The sequence below is a fragment of the Zingiber officinale genome, chromosome 2A (assembly GCF_018446385.1).
Source record: "Zingiber officinale cultivar Zhangliang chromosome 2A, Zo_v1.1, whole genome shotgun sequence".
In the NCBI taxonomy this organism is placed as follows: domain Eukaryota; kingdom Viridiplantae; phylum Streptophyta; class Magnoliopsida; order Zingiberales; family Zingiberaceae; genus Zingiber; species Zingiber officinale.
In genome coordinates, this window is record NC_055988.1 from 6,300,809 (window position 1) to 6,327,500 (window position 26,692).

Consider the following 26,692-nt stretch of genomic DNA (forward strand, 5'->3'; position numbering starts at 1 on the left):
TTATTTTGTCTCAATTAAATCATGTCAAGGAAATTAAGGAAATTTTATTGTAATTAAATTTCCTAATTTGCCTAGGCCAAGGAATATAAAAGAAGGGGTGGGGGTGCCTTCATGGGACAACCTCTATTATTTCTCTCCCTCTTTTGTTCCTTGGTGTGGCCGGCCATCATCATCATCTCCCTCTCTTCCTCTTGTGGTGGCCGAACCTCTCTCTCCCTTGGAGCTCTTGCGGTGGCCGGATACTACTTGGAGAAGAAGAAGAAGAAGGAGAGAAAGCTTGCATCTCTTAGAGCTTGGTTGGTGTTTTGTTCTTCATTCTTGGTAAAGCTTCTTTGTGGCCGAACCTAGCTAGGAGGAGAAGAAGGTGGTTGGTGATTTCTCATCTCGGAAGATCGTTGCCCACACAACGTCCGAGGTTAGAAGAGGAATACGGTAGAAGATCAAGAGGTCTTTCTAGAAGGTATAACTAGTAGTTTTTTCTTTTCCGCATCATGCTAGTTATTTATGGAAATAATACCAAATACAAGAGGCTTACGATTCTAGTATTTCAAATATGTTTTTCGATGTTGTGTTCTTTTGTTTTATTTTTCCTTGTGATTTGATTGTTCTTTTCGGTTAACCTAAAGTTATTTTAGGAAATTAAATATTAGCTTTCTATAAAAGGTTTTGTCTAGTCGGTGGTGGTTGCTCCCATATCCAAGAAGGCCATGTGCCTCGCCACGTCAGTACTGGGAACCAATTATGGAAATTAATATTTAATGGAATTAATAACTTAAGGTGATTTGGGTCGAACGTGTTAAGTTCCGCAGGAGACCTAAGTCAAAACCTAAAAGAACGAATAGATTAAGTTTTGGATCAAACGTGTTAAGTTCCGCAGGCGATCCAAAATTTAATTTAAAAAAATACATGGTAGCTAGGAAAAGGTTCAGACCTTTGTACAAAATTTTTGTACAGTGGAACCTCTAGGTTTTCCGAGTAGCAACCAACAATTGGTATCAGAGCTAGGGTTTTGCCTCTGTGTATTTGGTATTAGTTTAATTATGCACATGTCATACATAATTTAGGCAGGATAATAGTAGGATGTGCTAACTTTGTGGATGCAGGATCCAACTATTATGGCTTTTAGTTATTATGTGTGTGATTGGACCTTTGGACATGTCAAGAGCATTTATATGTGTGTGCATGATTGTATTAAAAATACATCAGGAGCTGTATTTAGTTTTATTAGGGTTTTATTTTTGATCTAGATACATGTACATTCCTTTTATGGAATATAGGATCAAAAATGTAAAATTCTATTTATGTCGCGGATCGAATCTTGCAAAGCGTGGAACCTTCTAAGGACCAGAGGCGCAGCGGAACTAGGAGCAAGACGGATGCGACAGCTAGACCCGGTGGCGGTGGCCAAATATGGCAGCAGCTTGGGATGACAACATACGGAGGACAACTAGAGATAAAAGCCATAATAGTTGAAAATTAGATTTTCTATTTATTGCTTTTATATTGTGCTGTGTGTGTATGTTAGTTTACATGTTTAGTAGGCTAGCATAGTTAAAATTCCTCATTTATAAATAACTAAGTGGGAGAGGGATTTTTAAGTAAATCCCATGGTCTCCATTATTGGTTTGTAAGTGATGCAAACAAGCTTGGGCATTGGCTCTGAGTGCCTTCCTCCATAACGGATGAGCTTGTTTGTGGATCACTAGAACATACTTCCATTTTTGGATGACTATAGGAAGTTAATTAAGAGCGTGTGATCTTCCCCAACGGAAGGGGCATAATCTTATTAATGGACTTAGTGTCAAGTAATGGTATACACTTAGACACATCTAATAGTATCCTCCCCATCGGAGTCACTGTTATTATTTGTGTGACCAAAAGACACCAACTATTAATTTTATTTGTCAAAAAGTTAGGTTGACAAGATAATAAAATTAATGGGTCAAAACCCTCCTTTTACAAATGTTGAATTTGTATACGTCCACACTAACGTGGCATACAAAATTCACGATGTTTTGAGGTGTTGGTTAATTTAAAATAGTATTGTTTGAGGAATTAATATTATTCTAAATTTAGAGTTCTGACCAAAAGTTATTTGTGATTCTTAGGATGACTTTCAACCCACTGTCCATCATACTTCAACAGAATAGACTTACTGGACCAAACTACATAGATTGGAAAAGAAACCTGGACATTGTTCTTACTGCTGAAAGCTATAAATTTGTACTGACTGAGCCTTGCCCTGAAGCACCTACTGGTGAATCTACTCAAGAGGAGATTGAATATCATAGGAAATGGGTAAAAGCTGATGAGATGGCGCGGTGTTACATTTTGGCTTCAATGTCAAATGTATTGCAACATCAGCATCAAGATTTACCAACAGCTTATGATATTATGAACAATCTCAAGGAACGCTTTGGTCATCAGGATAGGGCTTCTAGGCAAGAAACCATGAGAAAGATAATGACAGCCACCGTGCAAGAGGGTACTCCTGTGAGGGATCATATCCTAAAGATGATGACTTATCTAAACGAAATACAGATCCTTGGAGGAGAAATTGATGGGGAAACCCAGATCGATATGATCCTTCAAACGCTACCGAGAAGTTTTGAGCAGTTTCGCCTGAACTATAATATGAATAAAAGGATTTATTCATTAGCGGAACTACTGACAGAACTTCAAGCAGCAGAAGGATTATTTCGTCACAATGCTCAAATTCACTATGCTGAAAATGGTTCTACTTCTAAACCGAGAGGAAAGAAGAAGAAGAAACAAGCTGGTTCAGCAAAGAAAGTGAATAAATCTCATAGTACGAGATTTAAAGCTGGAGTGAAGAAGCCGAAGGGCAAGTGCTTCATCTGCAAGCAGACAGGACATTGGAAGGCGGACTGTCCTCGTAGGAACCAAAACAAAGGTATATCTCATACTCTAGTTGTTGAAACATGTTTAGCGGTGTTATCTACCAGCACCTGGTGTGTAGATACGGGAGCCACTGATCATGTCTGCAATTCCTTGCAGGGGTTCCAGGAAACCCGACGACTATCTGAAGGAGAGATTACCGTCTACATGGGCAATGCTACTAAGGTGGCAGCTGTTGCAGTGGGAGACGTCTACTTATCTTTTAGTAGAAATAGAAATTTGATTTTAAGAAATTATCTTTATGTACCCAGTTTAGAAAGAATTTAATTTCAGTTTCTAAACTGTTTTTAGATGGATATTCAGTTTCTTTCAGTAACGATGTAGTTATTAAAAGAAATAAAGTGATTATCTGTTTTGGTGCATTAGTTGGTAATTTGTATACTTTAAATCCAATTTCTTCCACAAAACAAAACATGGAAATTTATAACTCATCTTCTAACTCTAATAAGAGAAAAGAACCTTCGGAGATGAACCAAGCATATCTTTGGCATCTAAGGCTTGGTCATATTAACTTAAGTAGGATTCAGAGGCTTATAGCCGATGGACTTTTGAGTTCATTAGAGTTGGAAAATTTTCCAACTTATGAATCTTGCTTGGAAGGAAAAATGAGCAAGAGGCCGTTCAAGGCCAAGGGGTATAGTGCCAAAGAAGTGTTAGAATTGGTTCATTCTGATTTGTGTGGTCCTATGTCTATCCAAACAAGAGGTGGTTTTGAATATTTTGTCTCTTTTATAGATGATTATTCAAGATACGGATATATTTACCTAATGCGCCGCAAGTCCGAGTGCTTTGATAAGTTCAAAGAATACAAGGCTGATGTGGAGAAACGATTAGGTAAAAGTATCAAGACACTACGATCTGATCATGGTGGCGAATACCTCTTAGGAGAGTTTAGGAATTACTTATCAGAGACCAGGATCCAATCCCAATTGTCTGCACCTGGAACACCCCAACAGAATGGTGTAGCAGAACGAAGGAATATGACTCTTATGGAGATGGTTAGATCGATGATGAGTTATTCAGAATTACCAAATTCGTTTTGGGGATATGCTCTGGAAATAGCAGTATACGTTTTGAACTTAGTACCTTCTAAATCAGTTTCTTCTACTCCCATAGAATTGTGGAATGGCGAAAACCCAGTCTAAGACATATTCGGATTTGGGGTAGTCCAGCACATGTGTTGAAACCAGATGCTGATAAGTTAGAATCTCGTACAGAAGTTCGCGTGTTTGTAGGATATCCCAAAGGAACGAAAGGTGATTTATTTTATAGTCCTAAAGACCAGAAGGTCATTGTTAGCACCAATGCCTAGTTTTTAGAAGAATACTATATAATGGATCACAAGTCCAGTAGTAAAATTGTTTTAGAAGAATTAAGAGAGGACACGTCTACTTTAGTACCAACAGTACAAGATGAAGTACCACAAGAGACTGCAACACGTGTCACACATGATACACAACCACAGACAGTGCCTCATCGTAGTGGGAGGGTTGTGAGGCAGCCTGAGAGATTCATGTTTTTGGGAGTCTTCGGACTTGATCCCGGGTAAACATGAACTTGATCCCCGGACGTATGACGAAGCACTCCAAGATATAGATGTAGCATCTTGGCAAAAGGCGATGAATTCTGAAATAGAGTCTATGTACTCTAATAAGGTCTGGGGGCTTGTAGAACCACCTGATGGTGTAAAAGCCGTTGGATGTAAGTGGATCTACAAAAGGAAAAGAGGGACAGACGGGAAGGTAGAAACCTTCAAAGCTAGGCTTGTTGCGAAAGGGTACACTCAGAAAGAGGGAATCGATTATGAGGAAACCTTTTCACCGGTAGCCATGCTTAAGTCTATCCGGATACTCTTATCCATTGCTGCTTATATGGATTATGAGATTTGGCAAATGGATGTCAAGATAGCTTTCCTTAATGGAAGTCTTGAAGAGAACATCCATATGAAGCAACCAGAAGGGTTCATTGAAAAGGGCAAAGAGCATCTAGTGTGTAAGCTCAATCGGTCCATTTATGGACTGAAGCAAGCTTCAAGATCTTGGAACATCCGGTTTAATGAAGTAATCCAGTCATATGGATTTATTCAAAGTCCGGATGAGTCTTGTGTATATAAGAAGTGTAACGGAAACGTGGTGGTATTTCTTGTACTATACGTAGATGATATTTTGTTAATTGGCAACAATATCAAAGTATTATCAGACGTAAGGGTATGGTTGTCCAAACAATTTGATATGAAGGACTTAGGAGAGTGTGCACACATTCTTGGGATCAAAGTAATAAGGGATTGCAAGAAAAGAATGTTGTGTCTGTCCCAAGCTTCATATATAGATACAATCCTTGCTCGTTTTAGCATGCAGAATTCCAAGAAAGGTTTCTTACCTTTTAGGCATGGAATAGCTCTATCTAAAGAGATGTCTCCTAAGACATCAAAGGAGATAGAAGACATGAAAGCAGTTCCTTATGCCTCGGCTGTAGAAAGCCTTATATATGCAATGCTATGTACTAGACCTGATATTTGTTTTGCCGTGGGCATGGTCAGCAGATATCAGAGTTGTTGGTTGCTACTCGGAAAACCTATAGGTTCCACTGTATAAAAATTTTGTACAAAGATCTGAACCTTTTCCTAGCTACCATGTGTTCTTTTAAATTAAATTTTGGATCGCCTGCGGAACTTAACACGTTTGATCCAAAACTTAATCTATTTGTTCTTTTAGGTTTTGACTTGGATCTCCTGCGGAACTTTACACGTTCGACCCAAGTCTCCTTAAATTATTAATTCCATTAAATATTAATTTCCATAATTGGTTCCCAGTACTGACGTGGCGAGGCACATGGCCTTCTTGGATATGGGAGAAACCACCACCGACTAGACAAAACCTTTTATAGAAAGTTAATATTTAATTTCCTAAAATAACTTTAGGTTAACCAAAGAGAACAATCAAATCACAAGGGAAAGAAAAAACAAAAGAACACAGCATCGAAAAAACATATTCGAAATTCTAGAACGTAAGTCTCTTGTATTTGGTATTATTTCCATAAATAACTAGCATGATGCGGAAATAAAAATTACTAGTTATACCTTGTAGAAAAACCTCTTGATCTTCTACCGTATTCCTCTTCTAACCTCGGACGTTGTGTGGGCAACGATCTACCGAGATGAGAAACCACCAACCACCTTCTTCTCCTCTAAGCAAGGTTCGGCCACAAAGGAAAACTTCACCAAGGAGAAAAACAAAAATACTAACCAAGCTCCAAGAGATGCTAGCTTTCTCTCCTTCTTCTTCTTCTTCTCTAAGTAGTATCCGGCCACCACAAGAGCTCCAAGGGAGAGAGAGAGGTTCAGCCACCACAAGAGGAAGAGAGGGAGAGGATGGCCGGCCACACCAAGGAACAAAAGAGGGAGAGAAATAATAGATGTTGTGTTCACCATGAAGGCACCCCTACCCCTTCTTTTATTTTCCTTGGCTTTGGCAAATAAGGAAATTTATTTATAATAAAATTTCCTTAACTTTCCTTGATAACAATTAATTAAGAAAAAATTAAATAAATTTTCCTAATTAATTGTATGTGGCCGGCCACCTCATGTAGAGCAAATAGGATAATTTTAATCAACAATTAAAACTTCCTTTTTTGTCTTTGGAAATTTTAAAAAATAAAATTTCCTTTTAAAATCCCTTCATGGTTGATAAAAAGAAATTTCTATAATTTTAATTTTCAACATGTGAATAATTTTTCAGAGAAAATAAAATATCTTTCCAATCTACAAATAAGGAAAGAGATCTAATCTCTTTAATCTTTTTGTAGATCTTTTTAAAGAGAGATATTTTAATTTTAATTCTCTGTAATAAATTATATCTTCCACATAATAAAAATTAAAATTAAAATTCTTTTTAATTTAATGGGGGCCGGCCACCTAAGCTTGGGTTCAAGCTAGGGCCGGCCACCCATGAACCAAGGCTTGGCCGGCCCTAGCTTGAACCACAAGCTAGCTTGGCCGGCCCCTTTCTCATGGGTATGAAGGTGGGTATAGGTGGGTATAGTACTATATAAATAAGAGGCTACGATAGGGACCGAGAGGAGGAATTGGTTTTGGTCTCCCGATAAAATTAAGCATCCCGTGTTCGCCCCGAACACACAACTTAATTTTATCAATAATAATTCATTCCACTAGAGAACTATTATTGAACTACCGCACCAATCCCAAATTACATTTTTGGGCTCCTTCTTATTATGAGTGTGTTAGTCTCCCTGTGTTTAAGATATCGAATGTCCACTAATTAAGTGAGTTACTGACAACTCATTTAATTAATATCTAAGTCCAAGAGTAGTACCACTCAACCTTATCGTCATGTCGGACTAAGTCCACCTGCAGGGTTTAACATGACAATCCTTATGAGCTCCTCTTGGGGACATTATCAACCTAGTATCTTTAGGACACAGTTTCCTTCTATAATCAACAACACACACTATAAGTGATATCATTTCCCAATTTATCGGGCTTATTGATTCATCGAACTAAATCTCACCCACTGATAAATTAAAGAAATAAATATCAAATATATGTGCTTGTTATTATATTAGGATTAAGAGTGCACACTTCCATAATAACCGAGGTCTTTGTTTCTTTATAAAGTCAGTATAAAAGAAACGACCTCAAATGGTCCTACTCAATACACTCTAAGTGTACTAGTGTAATTATACAGTCAAGATAAACTGATACCTAATTACACTACGACCTTCTAATGGTTTGTTCCTTTCCATTTTGGTCGTGAGCTACTATTTATAATTTATAAGGTACTGATAACATCATCTTCTGCATGTGGCACCACATACTATGTTATCTACAGTATAAATTAATTGAACAACTACAACTAAATGTAGACAATTTGACCAAATGTGATTCTTTATTCATAATGAATGTTTACAAAGCTTAGGCTTTCAGTATACACTCCAACAATCTCCCACTTATACTAAAAGACTAAGCTGCCATATCTGCTGCCATACATCTGATTCTCAACCCTTCAACATGCCCATCAAAAGCTCTTGCCTTAAGGACCTTAGTGAAAGGATCTATAGGTCATCACCTGATGCAATCTAGGCAGCAACAACTTCTCCTCGTTTATACGATTTCTCGTATTGGGTGGTACTTGCGCTCTATTGTGTTTACTTGCCTTTATAGACTTATGGTTTCTTCGAGTTTGCTACTGCACCAATATTATTACAATAAATTGTAATAATCTTTGGACAAACCAGAAATCATATCTAAGTCTATTTTGAGATTATTGAGTCATTCAGCTTTTATAGTTACCTCAGAGGCTTGCCATATACTAAGCTTCTATGGTGGAGTCCAGAAAAACACCTATGCTTATCACTCTTCCATAGTTATGACTTTACCTCCTAAAGTAAACACAAAACCCCGAGGTTGACTTATTATTGTCCCTATCCGATTGGAAGTCAAAATCCATACAACCCACAAGGACCAAATTAACTGCCTTGTAAGCTAGTATATAATCTCTAGTGCCTCTAAGGTACTTCAATATATGCTTTACTGCAGTTATTTTGATATCTGCCAACTATGCCCTTGGCAAAACAGATTTCTTATCTCGTGCATAGCATTCATTAGGCTTCCGACAGCTGAAGCATAAAGAATTGCCTTTATTTCCTTTATCTCCTTTGATGTCTACAGAGACATATCTTTAGATAAAGTTACTCCATCCTGAAAAGGTAAGAAACCTTTCTTGGAGTTTTGCATGCTTTAAAACGAGCAAGGATTTTTCCGATGTATGAACCTTGGGATAAGTAAAATATTCTTTTCTTGCAATCCCTTATTACTTTGATTTCAAGAATATATTCATTCTCCCAAGTCCTTTATATCGAATTGTTTGGACAACCATACCCTTACTTCTGACAACATTTTGATATTGTTTCCAACTACCAAAAATGTTATCTACGTATAGTACAAGAAATACCACCACGCTTCCATCACACCTTTTGTATACACAAGACTTACCCGGTTACTAAATAAATCCATAGGTCTGAATTACTTTGATAAACCGGATGTTCCAAGACCTTGAAGCTTTGCCTCAGTCCATAGACTGATTGAGCTTTACACAAGATGCTCTTAGCCCTTTGCAATGAACCCTTCTGGTTGCTTTATATGGATGCTTTCTTCAAGACTTCCATTAAGGAATGCTGTCTTGACATCCACTTGCCAAATAGATAAAAGAATCCGGATAGACTTAAGCATGGCTAACAGTGAAAAAAGTTTCCTTTTTCATCAAGCCTTGCTTTGAAGGTTTCTACCTCCCTGTCTATCCCTCTTTTTTCCTATTATAGACCTTTTACACCCAAAAGCTTTTACACCACTTGGTGGTTCTACAAGCTTCCAGATTTTATTAGAATACATATATTCTAATTCTATTATTCATTACTCTTTGCCAAGATGCTGCATATTTATCTTGGAGTGCTTCGTCATATGTCCGGAGATCAGGTTCATGTCCTTCAGGGATCGAGTTCAAAAACTCCCCCAAAACATGAATTTTTTAAAGTTGCTTAACAACCCTCCCACTACGACAAGGCATTTTCTGCAATTGTGTATCATTTGTGATACGTGTTGCAGTTTTCTTGTGGTATCTCATCTTGTACAGTTGGTACTAGATTAGACATGTCTTTTATTATTTCCTTAAGAACAAATTTACTTATGAGCACGTGGTTCATTATATAGTCCTTTTAAAATCAGTCATTGATGCTAACAATGATCTTCTGATTTTTAAGACTATAAACCTATTTTTGTTTATCTAGGATAACTTACAAACAAGTGAACTCCTATCCAACTTATTATTATCTCTCTTTAACATATGTGCTGGATTACCCGAATCCGAATATGCTTCAAAATAGGCTTACGCCTATTCAGCAATTCTATATGAGTAAAGAGTTCTAACTTGGAAGGTACTATGTTCACTTTCGTTTTCAGAGTTTTATCCTTAAAACAAATTTGGTAATTTTCTGAATAACTCATCATCTATTTAATTATTCCATAAGAGTCCTTTACCTTCTTTCTACTACACCATTCTGTTGGGGTGTACCAGATGCAGTTAGTTGGGATTGAAATCCAACTACTGATAAGTGACTCCTAAAATCTCTCAAGAGGTACTTGCCACTACGATCTTCCATAGTGACTTTTTACTTTAACATTTCTCCGCATCAACCTTGTACTCTTTGAACTAATCAAAATACTTAGTCTTGCGGTACATTAAGTAAATTTATTAGTATCTTGAATAGTTGTCTATAAAATAGACAAAATATTCAATACTACCTCTTGTCTGGATAGTCATAGGATCACACAAATCAGAATGAACCGATTTCAACATATCTTTGACTCCATACCCCTTGGACTTAAAAGCTTCTTGGTTATTTTCCTTCCAAGTAAGACTCACAGGTTGGAAATATTTCCACTACCAATGAACCCAAAAGTTCATTAGCTACCAATGAATCCTACTCAAGTATAACCTAGCTTTTAGATGCCAAAGATATAATTGGTTCATTTCCGAAGGTTGCTTTCTCTTAAAATTAGAAGATGTGTTACTAATTTCCATTTGTTGCATCGTGGGAGTTATTGGATTATAAATTGTCAACCATCATACCAGAATAGATAACTTCCCTATTTTTCTTGATAACAACTTTGTTATCAAAATAGACACAATATCTATAATAGTTTAGAAACTGAAATCAGGTTCTTTCTAAACTTGGTACGTAAAGACAATTACTTAAAATCCATATTTTATTCTTATCAAAGGATAAACATCTCCCACTGCAGTAGTGCCCATGTGGACGGTGATTTACCTTTCATTTAGTTGTCGGGTTTCCTGGAACCCTGCAATGAATTGCAGACATGATTAATGGCATCTTGTATCTACACTCCAGGTTCTGGTAGATAACACCACTAGACATGTTTCAACTAATGGATTAAATACACCTAAATTGTTCTTAGTTCTAAGAAGACAATCTACCTTAATGTCCAAGTCCTATTTCCAATCATTACAATTGGGACTACTAAGTCTTTTTCTATAGTATGACTACTAGGGATTGACAAACATCCTAAGAATCACAAAAATATTTGGTCAAGATCAACTCCTTAAAATCTCCATAAATTTTGCGTATACAAAATCAAAGAAGAGATTTTATTCATTAATTTTATTATCTCGTCAACTTTACTTTATGACGAATAAAATTAATAGTTGATCTGTCTTTGATCAAATATTTGGTCAAAACTCTTTGAATTTAAAATAACATTGATTCCTCAAACAATATTATTTAAATTCACCAACACCTCAAACACCGTGAATTTTGCATGCCACGTTAGTGTGGACGTATACAAATTCATCATTTGTAAGAGGGGGGTTTTACCCATTGACTATCTTGTCAATATAACCTTTTGACAAATAAAATTACCTCAAACATCATGAATCTTGTATGCCACGTTAGTGTGGACGTATACAAATTCAAACATTTGTAAGAGGGGTTTATTAATTTTATTATATTGCTAATCTAGTTTTATGACAAATCAATAGTTGGTTTCCCTTTGGTCACACAAGTGATAGTAGTGACTCCGTTGGGGAGGATACTATTAAATGTGTCTAAGTGTATACCATTACTTGACACTAAGTCCATTAATAAGATTATGCCCCTTCCGTTGGGGAAGATCACACGCTCTTAATTAACTTCCTATAGTCATCCAAAAATGGAAGTCTGTTCTAGTGATCCACAAACAAGCTCATCCGTTATGGAGGAAGGCACTCAGAGCCAACGCGCAAGCTTGTTTGCATCACTTACAAACCAGTAATGGAGACCATGGGATTTACTTAAAAATCCCTCTCCCACTTAGTTATTTATAAATGAGAAATTTTAACTATGCTAGCCTACTAAATATGTAAATCAACATGCACACACAGCACAATATAAAAGCAATAAATAGAAAATCTAATCTTCAACTATTATGGCTTTTATCTCTAGTTGTCCTCCGTGTGTTGTCATCCCAAGCAGCTGCCATATTTGGCCACTGCCACCAGGTCTAGCTGTCGCATCCATCTTGCTCCTAGTTCCGCTGCGCCTCTGGTCCTTAGAAGGTTCCATGCTTTGCAAGATTCGATCCGCGACATAAATAGAATTTTACATTTTTGATCCTATATTCCATAAAAGGATGTACATGTATCTAGATCAAAAATAAAATCCTAATAAAACTAAATACAGCTCCTGCTGTATTTTATAATACAATCATGCACACACATATAAATGCCCTTGACATGTCCAAGGGTCCAATCACACACATAATAACTAAAAGCCATAATAGTTGGATCCTGCATCCACAAAGTTAGCACATCCTACTATTAACCTGCCTAAATTATGTATGACATGTGCATAATTAAACTAATACCAAATACACAGAGGCAAAACCCTAGCTCTGATACCAATTGTTGGTTGCTACTCGGAAAACCTATAGGTTCCACTGTACAAAAATTTTGTACAAAGGTCTGAACCTTTTCCTAGCTACCATGTGTTCTTTTAAATTAAATTTTGGATCGCCTGCGGAACTTAACACGTTTGATCCAAAACTTAATCTATTTGTTCTTTTAGGTTTTGACTTGGATCTCCTGCGGAACTTTACACGTTCGACCCAAGTCTCCTTTTATTAATTCCATTAAATATTAATTTCCATAACTGGTTCCCAGTACTGACGTGGCGAGGCACATGACCTTCTTGGATATGGGAGCAACCACCACCGACTAGACAAAACCTTTTATAGAAAGTTAATATTTAATTTCCTAAAATAACTTTAGGTTAACCAAAGAGAACAATCAAATCACAAGGAAAAGAAAAAACAAAAGAACATAGCATCGAAAAAACATATTCGAAATTCTAGAACGTAAGCCTCTTGTATTTGGTATTATTTCCATAAATAACTAGCATGATGCGGAAATAAAAATTACTAGTTATACCTTGTAGAAAAACCTCTTGATCTTTTACCATATTCCTCTTCTAACCTCGGACGTTGTGTGGGCAACGATCTACCGAGATGAGAAACCACCAACCACCTTCTTCTCCTCCAAGCAAGGTTCGGCCACAAAGGAAAACTTCACCAAGGAGAAAAACCAAAATACTAACCAAGCTCCAAGAGATGCTAGCTTTCTCTCCTTCTTCTTCTTCTTCTCTAAGTAGTATCCGGCCACCACAAGAGCTCCAAGGGAGAGAGAGAGGTTCAGCCACCACAAGAGGAAGAGAGGGAGAGGATGGCCGGCCACACCAAGGAACAAAGGAGGGAGAGAAATAATAGATGTTGTGTTCACCATGAAGGCACCCCTACCCCTTCTTTTATATTCCTTGGCTTTGGCAAATAAGGAAATTTATTTATAATAAAATTTCCTTAACTTTCCTTGATAACAATTAATTAAGAAAAAATTAAATAAATTTTCCTAATTAATTGTATGTGGCCGGCCACCTCATGTAGAGCAAATAGGATAATTTTAATCAACAATTAAAACTTCCTTTTTTGTCTTTGGAAATTTTAAAAAATAAAATTTCCTTTTAAAATCCCTTCATGGTTGATAAAAAAAAATTTCTATAATTTTAATTTTCAACATGTGAATAATTTTTCAGAGAAAATAAAATATCTTTCCAATCTACAAATAAGGAAAGAGATCTAATCTCTTTCTTTTAATCTTTTTGTAGATCTTTTTAAAGAGAGATATTTTAATTTTAATTCTCTGTAATAAATTATATCTTCCACATAATAAAAATAAAAATTAAAATTCTTTTTAATTTTAATGGGGGCCGGCCACCTAAGCTTGGGTTCAAGCTAGGGCCGGCCACTTGGTCGGCCCTAGCTTGAACCACAAGCTAGCTTGGCCGGCCCCTTTCTCATGGGTATGAAGGTGGGTATAGGTGGGTATAGTACTATATAAATAAGAGGCTACGATAGGGACCGAGAGGAGGAATTGGTTTTGGTCTCCCGATAAAATTAAGCATCCCGTGTTCGCCCCGAACACACAACTTAATTTTATCAATAATAATTCATTCCACTAGAGAACTATTATTGAACTACCGCATCAATCCCAAATTACATTTTTGGGCTCCTTCTTATTATGAGTGTGTTAGTCTCCCTGTGTTTAAGATATCGAATGTCCACTAATTAAGTGAGTTACTGACAACTCATTTAATTAATATCTTAGTCCAAAAGTAGTACCACTCAACCTTATCGTCATGTCGGACTAAGTCCACCTGCAGGGTTTAACATGACAATCCTTATGAGCTCCTCTTGGGGACATTATCAACCTAGTATCTCTAGGACACAGTTTTCTTCTATAATCAACAACACACACTATAAGTGATATCATTTCCCAACTTATCGGGCTTATTGATTCATCGAACTAAATCTCACCCACTAATAAATTAAAGAAATAAATATCAAATATATGTGCTTGTTATTATATTAGGATTAAGAGCGCACACTTCCATAATAACCGAGGTCTTTGTTTCTTTATAAAGTCAGTATAAAAGAAACGACCTCAAATGGTCCTACTCAATACACTCTAAGTGTACTAGTGTAATTATACAGTCAAGATAAACTGATACCTAATTACACTACGACCTTCTAATGGTTTGTTCCTTTCCATTTTGGTCGTGAGCTACTGTTTATAATTTATAAGGTACTGATAACATCATCTTCTGCATGTGGCACCACATACTATGTTATCTACAGTATAAATTAATTGAACAACTACAACTAAATGTAGACAATTTGACCAAATGTGATTCTTTATTCATAATGAATGTTTACAAAGCTTAGGCTTTCAGTATACACTCCAACAAGAGTAACCCTGGACAAGGACATTGGACTGCGGTAAAGTATATATTAAAGTATCTGAGAAAGACTAGAGATTATATGCTAGTTTACCAAGCAGACGATTTGCTCCCTGTGGGTTACACGGATTCAGATTTCCAATCAGATAGGGACAACAGTAAGTCTACATCAGGCTATATGTTTAGTTTAGGAGGTGGAGCCATTTCATGGAGGAGTGTTAAGCAGAAATACGTTTCGGACTCAACCATGGAAGCAGAGTATGTAGCAGCCTCTGAGGCAGCTAAAGAAGCAGTATGGCTCAGGAACTTTCTAATGGACTTAGATGTGATTCCTGGTTTGCCCAAAATCATCACAATTTATTGTGATAATAGCGGTGCAGTTGCAAACTCGAAGGAACCACGAGCTCATAAGGCAAGTAAACATATAGAGCGCAAGTACCACCTGATACGAGATATCGTGAAGCGAGGAGAAGTTGTCATCGCCAAGATTGCATCAGCAGATAACCTGGCAGATCCTTTCACTAAGGCCCTTCCGGCGAAAGCTTTTGATCGGCATGTGGAGGGAATGGGAATCAGATGTATGGTAGAAGATATGGCAGCTTAGTCATTAGTATAAGTGGGAGATTGTTGGAGTGTATACTGAAAGCCTAAGCTTTGTAAACATTCATTATGAATAAAGAATCACATTTGGTCAAATTGTCTACATTTAGTTGTAGTTGTTCAATTAATTTATACTGTAGATAACATAGTATGTGGTGTCACATGCAGAAGATGATGTTATCAGTACCTTATAAATTATAAACAGTAGCTCACGACCAAAATGGAAAGGAACAAATCATTAGAAGGTCGTAGTGTAATTAGGTATCAGTTTATCTTGACTGTATAATTACACTAGTACACTTAGAGTGTATTGAGTAGGACCATTTGAGGTCGTTTCTTTTATACTGACTTTATAAAGAAACAAAGACCTCGGTTATTATGGAAGTGTGTGCTCTTAATCCTAATATAATAACAAGCACATATATTTGATATTTATTTCTTTAATTTATTAGTGGGTGAGATTTAGTTCGATGAATCAATAAGCCCGATAAGTTGGGAAATGATATCACTTATAATGTGTGTTGTTGATTATAGAAGGAAACTGTGTCATAGAGATACTAGGTTGATAATGTCCCCAAGAGGAGCTCATAAGGATTGTCATGTTAAACCCTGCAGGTGGACTTAGTCCGACATGACGATAAGGTTGAGTGGTACTACTCTTGGACTAAGATATTAATTAAATGAGTTGTCAGTAACTCACTTAATTAGTGGACATTCGATATCTTAAACACAGGGAGACTAACACACTCATAATAAGAAGGAGCCCAAAAATGTAATTTGGGATTGGTGCGGTAGTTCAATAATAGTTCTCTAGTGGAATGAATTATTATTGATAAAATTAAGTTGTGTGTTCGGGGCGAATATTTTATCGGAGACCAAAACCAATTCCTCCTCTCGGTCCCTATCGTAGCCTCTTATTTGTAGAGTAATATACCCACCTATACCCACCTTCTATACCCACCCAAAGGGGGCCGACCAAGCTAGCTTGGGAACCAAGCTAGGGCCGAGGGGTGGCCGGCCCTAGCTTGAACCTAAGCTAGAGGGCCAGCCAAATTAAATTAAAAAAGGATTTTAATTTTAATTTTTATTATGTGGAAGATATAATTTATTAAAGAGAATTAAAATTAAAATATCTCTCTTGTAAAAGATCTACAAAAGATTAAAGAAAGAAATCTCTTTCCTTATTTGTAGATTGGTGAGATATTTTATTTTCTCTTTAAAAATTATTCACATGTTGTAAAATTAAAATTATAGAAATTTCCTTTTATCAACCATGAAGAGATTTTTGAAGAGAAATTTTATTTTTTAAAATTTCCGGAAACAAATTAGGAAGTTTTAATTTGTTGATTAAAACTTGTCTAAATTGTTTCTCCTTGATGTGGCCGGCCAATATAGATTAAATTGGGAAATTTTATTTTATTTTTTCTCAATTAAATCATGTCAAGGAAATTAAGGAAATTTTATTGTAATTAAATTTCCTAATTTGCCTAGGCCAAGGAATATAAAAGAAGGGGTGGGGGTGCCTTCATGGGACAACCTCTATTATTTCTCTCCCTCTTTTGTTCCTTGGTGTGGCCGGCCATCATCATCATCTCCCTCTCTTCCTCTTGTGGTGGCCGAACCTCTCTCTCCCTTGGAGCTCTTGCGGTGGCCGGATACTACTTGGAGAAGAAGAAGAAGAAGGAGAGAAAGCTTGTATCTCTTGGAGCTTGGTTGGTGTTTTGTTCTTCATCCTTGGTAAAGCTTCTTTGTGGCCGAACCTAGCTAGGAGGAGAAGAAGGTGGTTAGTGATTTCTCATCTCGGAAGATCGTTGCCCACACAACGTCCGAGGTTAGAAGAGGAATACGGTAAAAGATCAAGAGGTCTTTCTAGAAGGTATAACTAGTAGTTTTTCCTTTTCCGCATCATGCTAGTTATTTATGGAAATAATACCAAATACAAGAGGCTAACGATTCTAGTATTTCGAATATGTTTTTCGATGTTGTGTTCTTTTGTTTTATTTTTCCTTGTGATTTGATTGTTCTTTTCGGTTAACCTAAAGTTATTTTAGGAAATTAAATATTAGCTTTCTATAAAAGGTTTTGTCTAGTCTGTGGTGGTTGCTCCCATATCCAAGAAGGTCATGTGCCTCACCACGTCAGTACTGGGAACCAATTATGGAAATTAATATTTAATGGAATTAATAACTTAAGGTGATTTGGGTCGAACGTGTTAAGTTCCGCAGGAGACCCAAGTCAAAACCTAAAAGAACGAATATATTAAGTTTTGGATCAAACGTGTTAAGTTCCGCAGGCGATCCAAAATTTAATTTAAAAGAACACATGGTAGCTAGGAAAAGGTTCAGACCTTTGTACAAAATTTTTGTACAGTGGAACCTCTAGGTTTTCCGAGTAGCAACCAACACCAAGATGGCTAGCCAATGTCATGTTAGTCTCCAAGTCGGGCAATAAATGGCGGGTCTACATCGACTTTCATGATTTGAACAAGGCATGCTCAAAAGACTACTATCCGTTACCTAGGATAGATCAGATGGTGGACTCGACTACTGGCTGTGAGCTGATCCGCATGCTTGATGCATACCAAAGGTATCACCAAGTGTCGCTCGCCCGAGAAGACCAGGAGAAGGTCAGTTTCATTACGACCGACGGAACGTATTGCTACAACGTCATGTCGTTCAGACTTAAGAATACCGGAGCCACTTACCAGAGGTTGATGAACAGGGTGTTATGACGGCAGATCGACCGTAATATGGAGGTATACGTCAACGACATATTAATCAAATCCCTCCGAGCTGTTGACCTATGCGCAGATATCGAGGAGACCTGCCGAACGCTAAGGGCTTATGGAATAAAGCCGACCCTCTAGCAAGTGTCTGTTCGGCATAAAGAGTGGTCGCTTCCTGGGTTACATCGTCACCGAGTGGGGCATTGAAGCTAATCCAAGCAAAGTCAAAGCATTGCAAGACATGTCGCCGCCTTGAAACTTGAAGGAAGCTCAACGGCTAAATGGTCGGATCACAGCGCTGTCCAGATTCATATTCAAATCGTCCGACCGGAGCTTGCCATTCTTCAAAGTGCTTCGCCAAGCTACAAAATTGCAGTGGGACGCCGAGTGTGATCGGGCATTGGAAGAGCTTAAGGAATATCTCAACTCCTTGCATGTATTAGCTAATCAAATTGTTGGTGAGTCACTTTGGATCTACTTATCATCCAACGAGTATGCGGTTGGGTTGACTCTAGTTAGGCAGAATGGCCAAGAGCAACAGCTTGTATACTTTCTAAGCCATATATTGAAGGATGCAGAGTATCGCTACACCGATTTGAAAAAAATAGCTTATGCTTTGATTCTTGCAGCTCGGAGGCTTCGTCCATATTTCCTCGCACACTCAATCATCGTGCTGACTAACAGTTCCTTGGGACAGGTTCTTCTCAACCCTGAGGCATCAGGAAGACTGATCAAATGGACGACCGAGCTGAGTAAATTCGACATACAATATCAACTCCGAGCGGCAATCAAGGCTCAGGCCTTGGCGGATTTCGTCATGGAGGTCCAGAATGTCGAGCTGGAGGCAACGTGGAAGATATATGTTGATGGCTCGTCCACTCGGCAAGGTAGCAGAATCGACATATTGCTCATCTCACCACGGGAAGACTGGATGCAGCTTTCCGTTCGACTAGACTACAAAGCCACTAAAAATGAAGCTGAGTATGAGGCATTGATAGCCGACCTATAGGCAGCCCGGCATGTGGGAGCCGTTAAAATCCTCATCCACTCGGACTTTCAATTGGTCGTTCAGCAGCTATCAGGGACATTCGATATAAGTAATGGCTAACTCAGGCTCTATGCGGAGGCCTTCGAGAGGCTGAAGACCAACTTTCAAGAGGTTATTGTACAAAAAATCTCCCGATCGGAGAACTAGGCGGCAGATGAATTGGCAAAATTAGCCAGATCGTTATCACCGATCGTCATAGGGCAGCTAATCGAACATGTCTCTCTGGTGGCGCTTATTGACCGAATGGAAGCAATGACCTTCCCGAACGATTGGAGGATAGCCCTAACAGAGTTTCTACGGTCGGGAGTAACACTCGCCGATCAAGAAGAAGCTCGCTTGCTGAAGAAGAGGGCCGGACGGTTCACCTTGGTCGGGGACCAGCTTTATAAGAGAGCTTTCTCTAGGCCCCTACTCAAATGCGTCAGATCAGAAGATGTTGAATACATTCCACGGGAGGTGCAGCAAGGTTCCTGCGGAGGCCATCCGAGTGACCGCACGTTAGCTCGAAAGATACTCCTAGCTAGATATTTTTGGCCGACCCTCCAAGAAGATACCGCTCGGACGGTGACCACCTTCTTGTTATGCCAAAAGTATCACAACCTTCCGCACCGACCGACCGAGGAAATGAAGGCGTCCACGGTATCTTGCCCGTTCGACCAATGGGGCATGGATATCGTTGGGTCATTCCCCATGGCGACCGGTCAACGGAAATTTTTTCTTGTAGCTGTGGACTACTTCTCGAAGTGGGTGGAAGCCGAGCCGCTAGCAAGAATAACCGAGCATATGGTCATTAAGTTTGTTTAGAAGAACATCATATATCGGTTCGACATCCCAAGTTGGCTCGTATCAGATAATGGGAGAGAATTCACCGGTCAGGGGCTCAGAGAGTGGTGCGAGGGCTATGACATCCAATAGACCTTCACCTCTGTGGCCTACCCCCAGGGCAATGGACAAGCCAAAGTCGCCAATCGGGAGATCCTTAGAGTTCTACTTGCTCGGCTCAACCACGTCGGGGGTAGCTGGGTCAACGAGCTCCCAATATGTTGTGGGCCCTTCGCATGACCCCGAATGAGGCGACCGACGTAACCGCCTTCCACTTGGTATATGGCAACGAATCAGTCGTCCCCGTGGAGGTCAAAGTAGAATCCGATCGGGTGCAGTACTACAATGAGGGAAATGCCGAACGGAGGCTCATGGAGCTTGACTTGGTGGACGAAACACGAGCGAAAATAGTTGTTCGGCTAACAGCATACCGACAACGGATGAAGAAGAACTACAATTGGAGGGTGATCCCGAGCTCCTTCCAGGTCAGCGATCTCGTATGGAAGAAAGTGAAGGAAGCCGGTGATGTCACCAAGATCGAAGCCCCATGGGTGGGACCTTTCAAGATCATGCAAAAGCTCTGTTTGGGCGCTTACTACTTGGAGGATGAGGGGGAAAGGCAGCTCGAGAGGTCATGGAGCGCGAATCATCTCCAACCCTACAGGGCTAGATGAGAGGTGCACGAGTGAATACATGTATTTTTGTATGTTTCCTGAACACAGGGTAAAATATGAATAAAAGCGAAGAATGCCTCTTGAGATGCATCTCCCTCAACGGTCGAGCGACGACCTTAAACCCTCGTATTCGTCAATGGTCGAGCGGCGACCTTAAACCCTCATCTTTGTCAATGGTCGAGTGACAACCTTAAACCCTCATCTTTGTCAATGGTCGAGTGGTGACCTTAAACCCTTGTCGTCATCAACGGTCGAGCGGCGACCTTAAACCCTTGTCATCACCAACGGTCGAGCCTTAAACCCTAGTCTACATTAATGGTCGAACGGTGACCATAAACTCTAGTATACACCAACGATCGAGCGACGACCTTAAACCCTCGTATTCTCTAACGGTACAACGACAACCTTAAACCCTTGGCTTGATGAGCGAGAAGGCGACGATCTTATAACTCAAGAATAACGAATGACCAATCGGGAAACACAACGACCATTCAAGATTATTCTTCAGAATACTTGTGTCAGTAATCGAAAGGTTGCAGAATCATAATGAGCAACATGGAAAATGAAATGGCTCGATCGACTAGATAGAATAGTTATTGCCGATCAGGGGAGTCACGAGGCCACGAGTTTATGCAATGTTTAAAAGATGAGTTCAAAAATTAAATACTAGTAGAAGATAGAAGACCATCGAACGGATGATTATTCATTAATACTAAAAAAGATTACAAATGTGCAGGAGGGTTACAAACGCTTACTCGAGGGAGGCTCATTCTAGATAATCTAAGGCATTGTCAGGCAGCGACTCGGTCAGCTTGTACCGACTTGATAAAGCAGCAAAGATGTATCCGCCTGCCTGGAACTAGCCGACGTTCCTTCAATTGCAAGATCAAACAAGCGAAGAGCTCGATCGGCGACCTTCTCGTTGAAAGCATCCGAGCGGATGTAGTTGCTCCTCATAGCCTCAAACCGGTTAGGCTCGACATCTTGATAGGTTTTCAAGGCTGCTCAGGAGACCTCCAACTCGTCCTTTGCGGTAGTCAACTCATTATTTTTTACTGCAAGTTGACCTGGGGGGGGCAGTATCTTCGGCTGACCGGCTCTTTCGTTCGGCAACCAGGAAGTTTTTGGCTTCTTTGAGTTTCTTAGCGAGAGTCCGGACCTCTTTATTCTTTAGGTTGAGGTCTTCAATGGCCTGGAGTTTCCTCGCATTGGCCGATTCGATCTTGGCGTCGAAAGTGGTGACCTGCTTATTGGGCCGAGCCAGTAGAGTGGCATGCTCTGCACTCTTTCCTCGTTCAGCCTTGAGTAGCGCAGTGCTCTTTGCCAAGTCGACCTTCAGCCTCGCCAACTCGGCATTTGTCTGCTCTTGAGAGGCGGAGGATTGACCACTCGACGCCTTCATCTTCTTGACTTCCTCCTCCAAAAAGGCGAGTCTCTGACACATGGCCAGACTCTCTACCCAATACTGCGAATAACCAGGAAAGTATTAGCGTCGACCGAGAAATAGATTGAGAAAGTACAATAAAACACAACACTTACCCTAATAGACATCTGGGTGTGGTTGTTCGCAAGCTCCCCAGGAGGCATCACCGCCGCACGAGCTCGAGCGTTTACCCAAATCTGTGTGAGCAACCCCTAGATAATTATTTGGTGCTCGGGGGCTCAGGATACAGCGCTCGCCAACTCGCGCCATTCTTTAGTTGGTAAGTGAAGAACCACCATTATATGGCGGTGGTCGCTCGGGGCTGACTGGGCAGAGGTAGCTCGTCCGAACAACCGAGATGAAGACGTTAGACAGATGCTCGACTTTTTGACCTTGGATGGTGGTGGCATGCATCCACTAGCGGCGCACAGACAGTCCCTTGTGGCAGACCAGAGAATGATGGCGTCCGGTCAGACGAAGTGGGGGTAGCAATCTCTTGAGTGGGAGCGGGGGTCGAAGTTTCAACCCGCTCAACAGACCGCACCACCGAAGATGCAGAGCGTGATGAAGGTTCCGCCCGGAGCCTCTTGCGCCTGATTAGTGACTCTCCTAAGGAAGCCGAGCCCAACACCCCCTCGACTTGAACGACCGGATGCCGTTCGGATGTAGGATGTGATCCGCTAGCCGCTCCACCACTTGGCGTCCGGCTGGCCACCCCCGCGCTCGCCAAGGCTGGAGCCGCCTCGCTCTCATCTTGGGGGTCTTCTTGGGAGCCGACTAGCTGCAGGCCACGACTCTCCAACTCCTCCACAGTCGTCGCATTGATCGCGACATCCTCAAGCTTAGCCTTGCCTGCCAGACGCACACGTAGCATGACTTCAGCTGCAAAAAGGAAAAGAAAAATCAGTTATAATTAAAAGAAGGAGTGAAGAAGTTGCATACCTAGGCTGGACAAAAGCCGGGTGCGGATCGGACTCAAGTTGAAGATGTAGAGGACACCCTCTAGCAGCAACTTATGGATGTCGTATTTTTGACCGGCCAACATTGAAGCTGTGTTGAGGTAGTCCGATCGGCTCTTGTACTATTTCAAGGGAGGCTGATTCGCCACTTCGAGCTGCTAGTGGGTCGGGAAGTTTGGCCGCTCGGGAAGGCGTACAAAAATAAAGTATTCCTTCCAATACTTGTTGGAAGTCGACATTATGTCAAATAAAACTAAGCCCACTCGGGCTTAAAAAGAAAAGTCCCCGGCTTGGACAATTTCGGGTAATAAAAGTAATGAAAGATTCGTGGAGTGAGGGGAATGCCGTGCAGGTGAAACATAACAACTACCCCACACAGCAGTCGAAAGGAGTTTAACACTAGTTGATGAAGGGATATGCGAAAATATTTACAAATGGTGGGGAAAAAATGGATGAATGGAAAACCGCAGACCGATGGTAAACTAATCTCTAAAGAAGGTAAGACAGTCGAGCGGCAGAGAGTTTGGTCGATCGGAAGGAGAAGGAAGAACAACTTTGTAGCCATGAGGAAACTCAAAGGCGACTGTCAGACTCTCAGTGTCGCCGACGTCAAACCTGGACTCAATAGATGTGTACCAAAGCCCAGGGACACCGACAGGCGGCTGTGAGGAACTCGCCATCGTAAAAAATACAAAAAGGATGTGTGAGGGGAAGGAAGGCCACTGGAATATCATTGGAACACAAAGAAATGCCGAAAAACTCGAAGACTAGTGCGATTGGAAGGAAGCTTACTGGAAACAGGTCGCCGGAGAACAGACAGAGCGTCGCCAGAGAACTCGAAGATGGAAGTACGTAAAGGTGGCGACGCGCACGGGCTTATAATCCTCGGAGCCAACCAACCGAAGCCATCCGATCTAGGTCGCGGAAACCCAGGCAGAGATCGGGACATTGAATTTGAAGCGCCAAACGTCACATTGCCAGAGGATATTCGCCTGTTACATCAAGCATGTGACGACAGCGGGCGGGACACATGGCGCATCGCCACGGGCTAACATTTAAGGAGGGAAATTAAGAGGGATGGGAGCACGCTCAGCCATCATAAGCCAGGATTTGCACGGTCTCCCAGAAATATGACTAGCGTAAGCCTAGATCGCGCTCGCCCAAGACAACCCAAGAAAAGATTTCACAAGTATAAATGTTCGTTGTGCCGATCGACTTAAGGGAGCAAACCTACGGCCGAACGACAAGCTTCAACAGGCTGATCGGCAGAGAGTGGTCACATAGCCTACCGTTGCACCACGTTATCCCGATCAGAAACCAAGGTCACATAGCCGACTGATGTGCGTAGATTGTATACACTTGTTTAGCATGTTTTGAGGCACATTCACATATTTTGCGCATACTTTATCTATGCATTTTTGTACTTTCAACTTTGCCTTTAGCATATTTGCTCTTTTTGTTCGGATATCTGCTTTTGTCCATTTTCTGTACGCAGGAATCGATTTTAGAGAAGAATTGACGTTCAAGGCGAAATCTACAATTGAATGAAGGAGGAAAGCACCATCCCTGTGTGCCACACGACCCTGTCATGGGGAGTTACCCAAGCCATGTGGTGATCCTCACCCCTGCAGCATTGGCAGAATGAAGGAGTGTCCAGGCCGTGTGAGTATCACACGGCCGTGCAAGCCTTCCAGAGCCAAAGCAGTGCATGGACGTGTGTGTTACACGGCTGTGCAACATTTCAGAAGTCAAGAATGCCCTGGCCGTGTCCCAGACACGACCGTGCAAGAGTTCTAGAGCCAGAGGCAGAGCAGGTCGTGTAGATCTACACGGCCATGCAAGGGGGCAGTAGCAGAGCATGTTGTGGCTGTGTGAGCATCACACGACTGTGTCACCTGGGAAGTGAAGGGAATGGACCAGGCCGTGTGAGCTTCACACGGCCGTGTCTCGGGGTCGTGGGGCGCTCAAACCTCAGCTCTATATAAGGGATTCTTCCTCATTTGAAAGGGGAAATTCTCCCTTTAGGGAGAAATCAAGATTTGGGGCGTTCCTCCACCTTCTTGGAGGGATTTTCCGACGATCTAAGGGTGGATCTTCAACGAATCGACTCCGGGGAACGAGGAGTGGATCCGAAGACGATTCTTCATCATAGATAATCTTTTCTTCCTTTATCTTCTTGAATTTGGGATCAAGATGCTTGTATTCTTCTTATCTTTGGATTTATTTTCTTGTTCTATGGATTAGATCTCTATGTTCTAGGATGGAGGGAGTATTTGTAATGTGAATTTGATGTAAGCTCTTGTTGATTTGTCAATTTCCTATTTCTATGATTTTGTCCTGATTGTATCTATTTGATCTTGTGTGGATTATTGTGATTGAGCTTAATTACCATACTTGATTGAATGTTTGGGTACCTTGTGGATCTTGTGGAGGTGATTCCTTACTCGATTATCCGAGGGGCGTTCATGACAGACAAGCCCGTGTAAGGACGATTGAGGGATGATCTTGAGGGTGAAATAAGGGCATTTAAGGGGGTAGGATAGATTGGATGCATTAATCTTTCATATCTTGATGAGGTTGAGAAGTAATGAATTTCTATGTTGATTTTCCGAGGGACGCACGTGACGGGCAAGCCCGTGTAAGGACAACATAGGAATCATTCCTAATTGATCACATTTAGGTATAGATTTCAGTCCTAGGCCATTTGTCTATTTCAAGAGAGAACCGACAACCTTCTACAAATGATGGACAATTGAGGAATACGATTTGGTAGATCACCTATATCGAATAATATTACAAAGAAACCGAAACTCCTAGAACAACCCTTTTATCATAGCCTTTATTCTTGTTTCTATTCTTTTATCTCTATTCTTTACTTTTCATAGTTGCATTAGTTTTCATAAATCAATTGATTATTTGTTTAGCTAATTCGTGTTGAGATATCTTTAGTGCTTATACCAGTCCCTGTGGATATGATATCTTTCTTTATTACTGACGACGTATCCGTACACATGCGGATCGTTAACACCGACCATGTCGGAGCCAATCGGGTGGCACGCTTCACAGACAATTTTGTCCAGTCAGTCAGACTTGCAGCCTCCTTCAACTAGACTTGAAGGGGAGGCATGTGATGCGGTGATGATGAGAGGTCCCACCCCGCGAAGGATAGCGGCCATGGTGGAGGTCAAAGTCAAGGCGGTCAACACGCAAATAGCATCGACCGATTGGGAGAGCATGCCCCAACCGGGGGGAGAAGGTTCTGGTATGATCTTGCCTTCGACACAGGGAGGTGTCAAATGACCGACGCTCAATGGAGTACTGGACGTCGAACGGAGGAGGAGATGATGTACATAAGCCGGGCCGAGCGACTACCCCTCTCGGCCAGGCAACAGAGCTCGACATTGGCAAAGCGGAACTTCGGCCGAGCAGTTTCCCCGCTCAGCCAGGCAGCAGGTTTCGACATTGGCAGAGTTCAACTTTGGCCGAGCGACTACCTTGCTCGACCTGACAGTAGGTCTCGGTAGTGGTAGAGCGGAACTTCGATCGAGCGGACACACGCACAGAAGTAGCGAGGTTCTGGCCACTAGATGGGACACTGAAGTGGCAAAATTTCGGTCGAGCGGCCAACCCGCTCGGCCTAGCAGTACACTGTTGTAATCTGATTAC

The 26,692-nt window shown here is 40.7% G+C and overlaps 1 protein-coding gene across 1 annotated transcript in view; it reads right to left on the reverse strand.

Annotated features, from left to right (window-relative positions):
* The window catches only part of LOC122043512 (protein PAT1 homolog 1-like), a 26,089-nt gene extending 4,001 nt beyond the window's left edge, over window positions 1-22,088 (reverse strand). Inside the window, exon 1 of the mRNA XM_042604144.1 lies at window positions 21,701-22,088. Within this exon, the coding sequence (XP_042460078.1) occupies window positions 21,701-22,088 (388 nt within the window). The remainder of the gene's footprint in view (window positions 1-21,700) is intronic.
* Window positions 22,089-26,692: the final 4,604 nt, after the last annotated feature.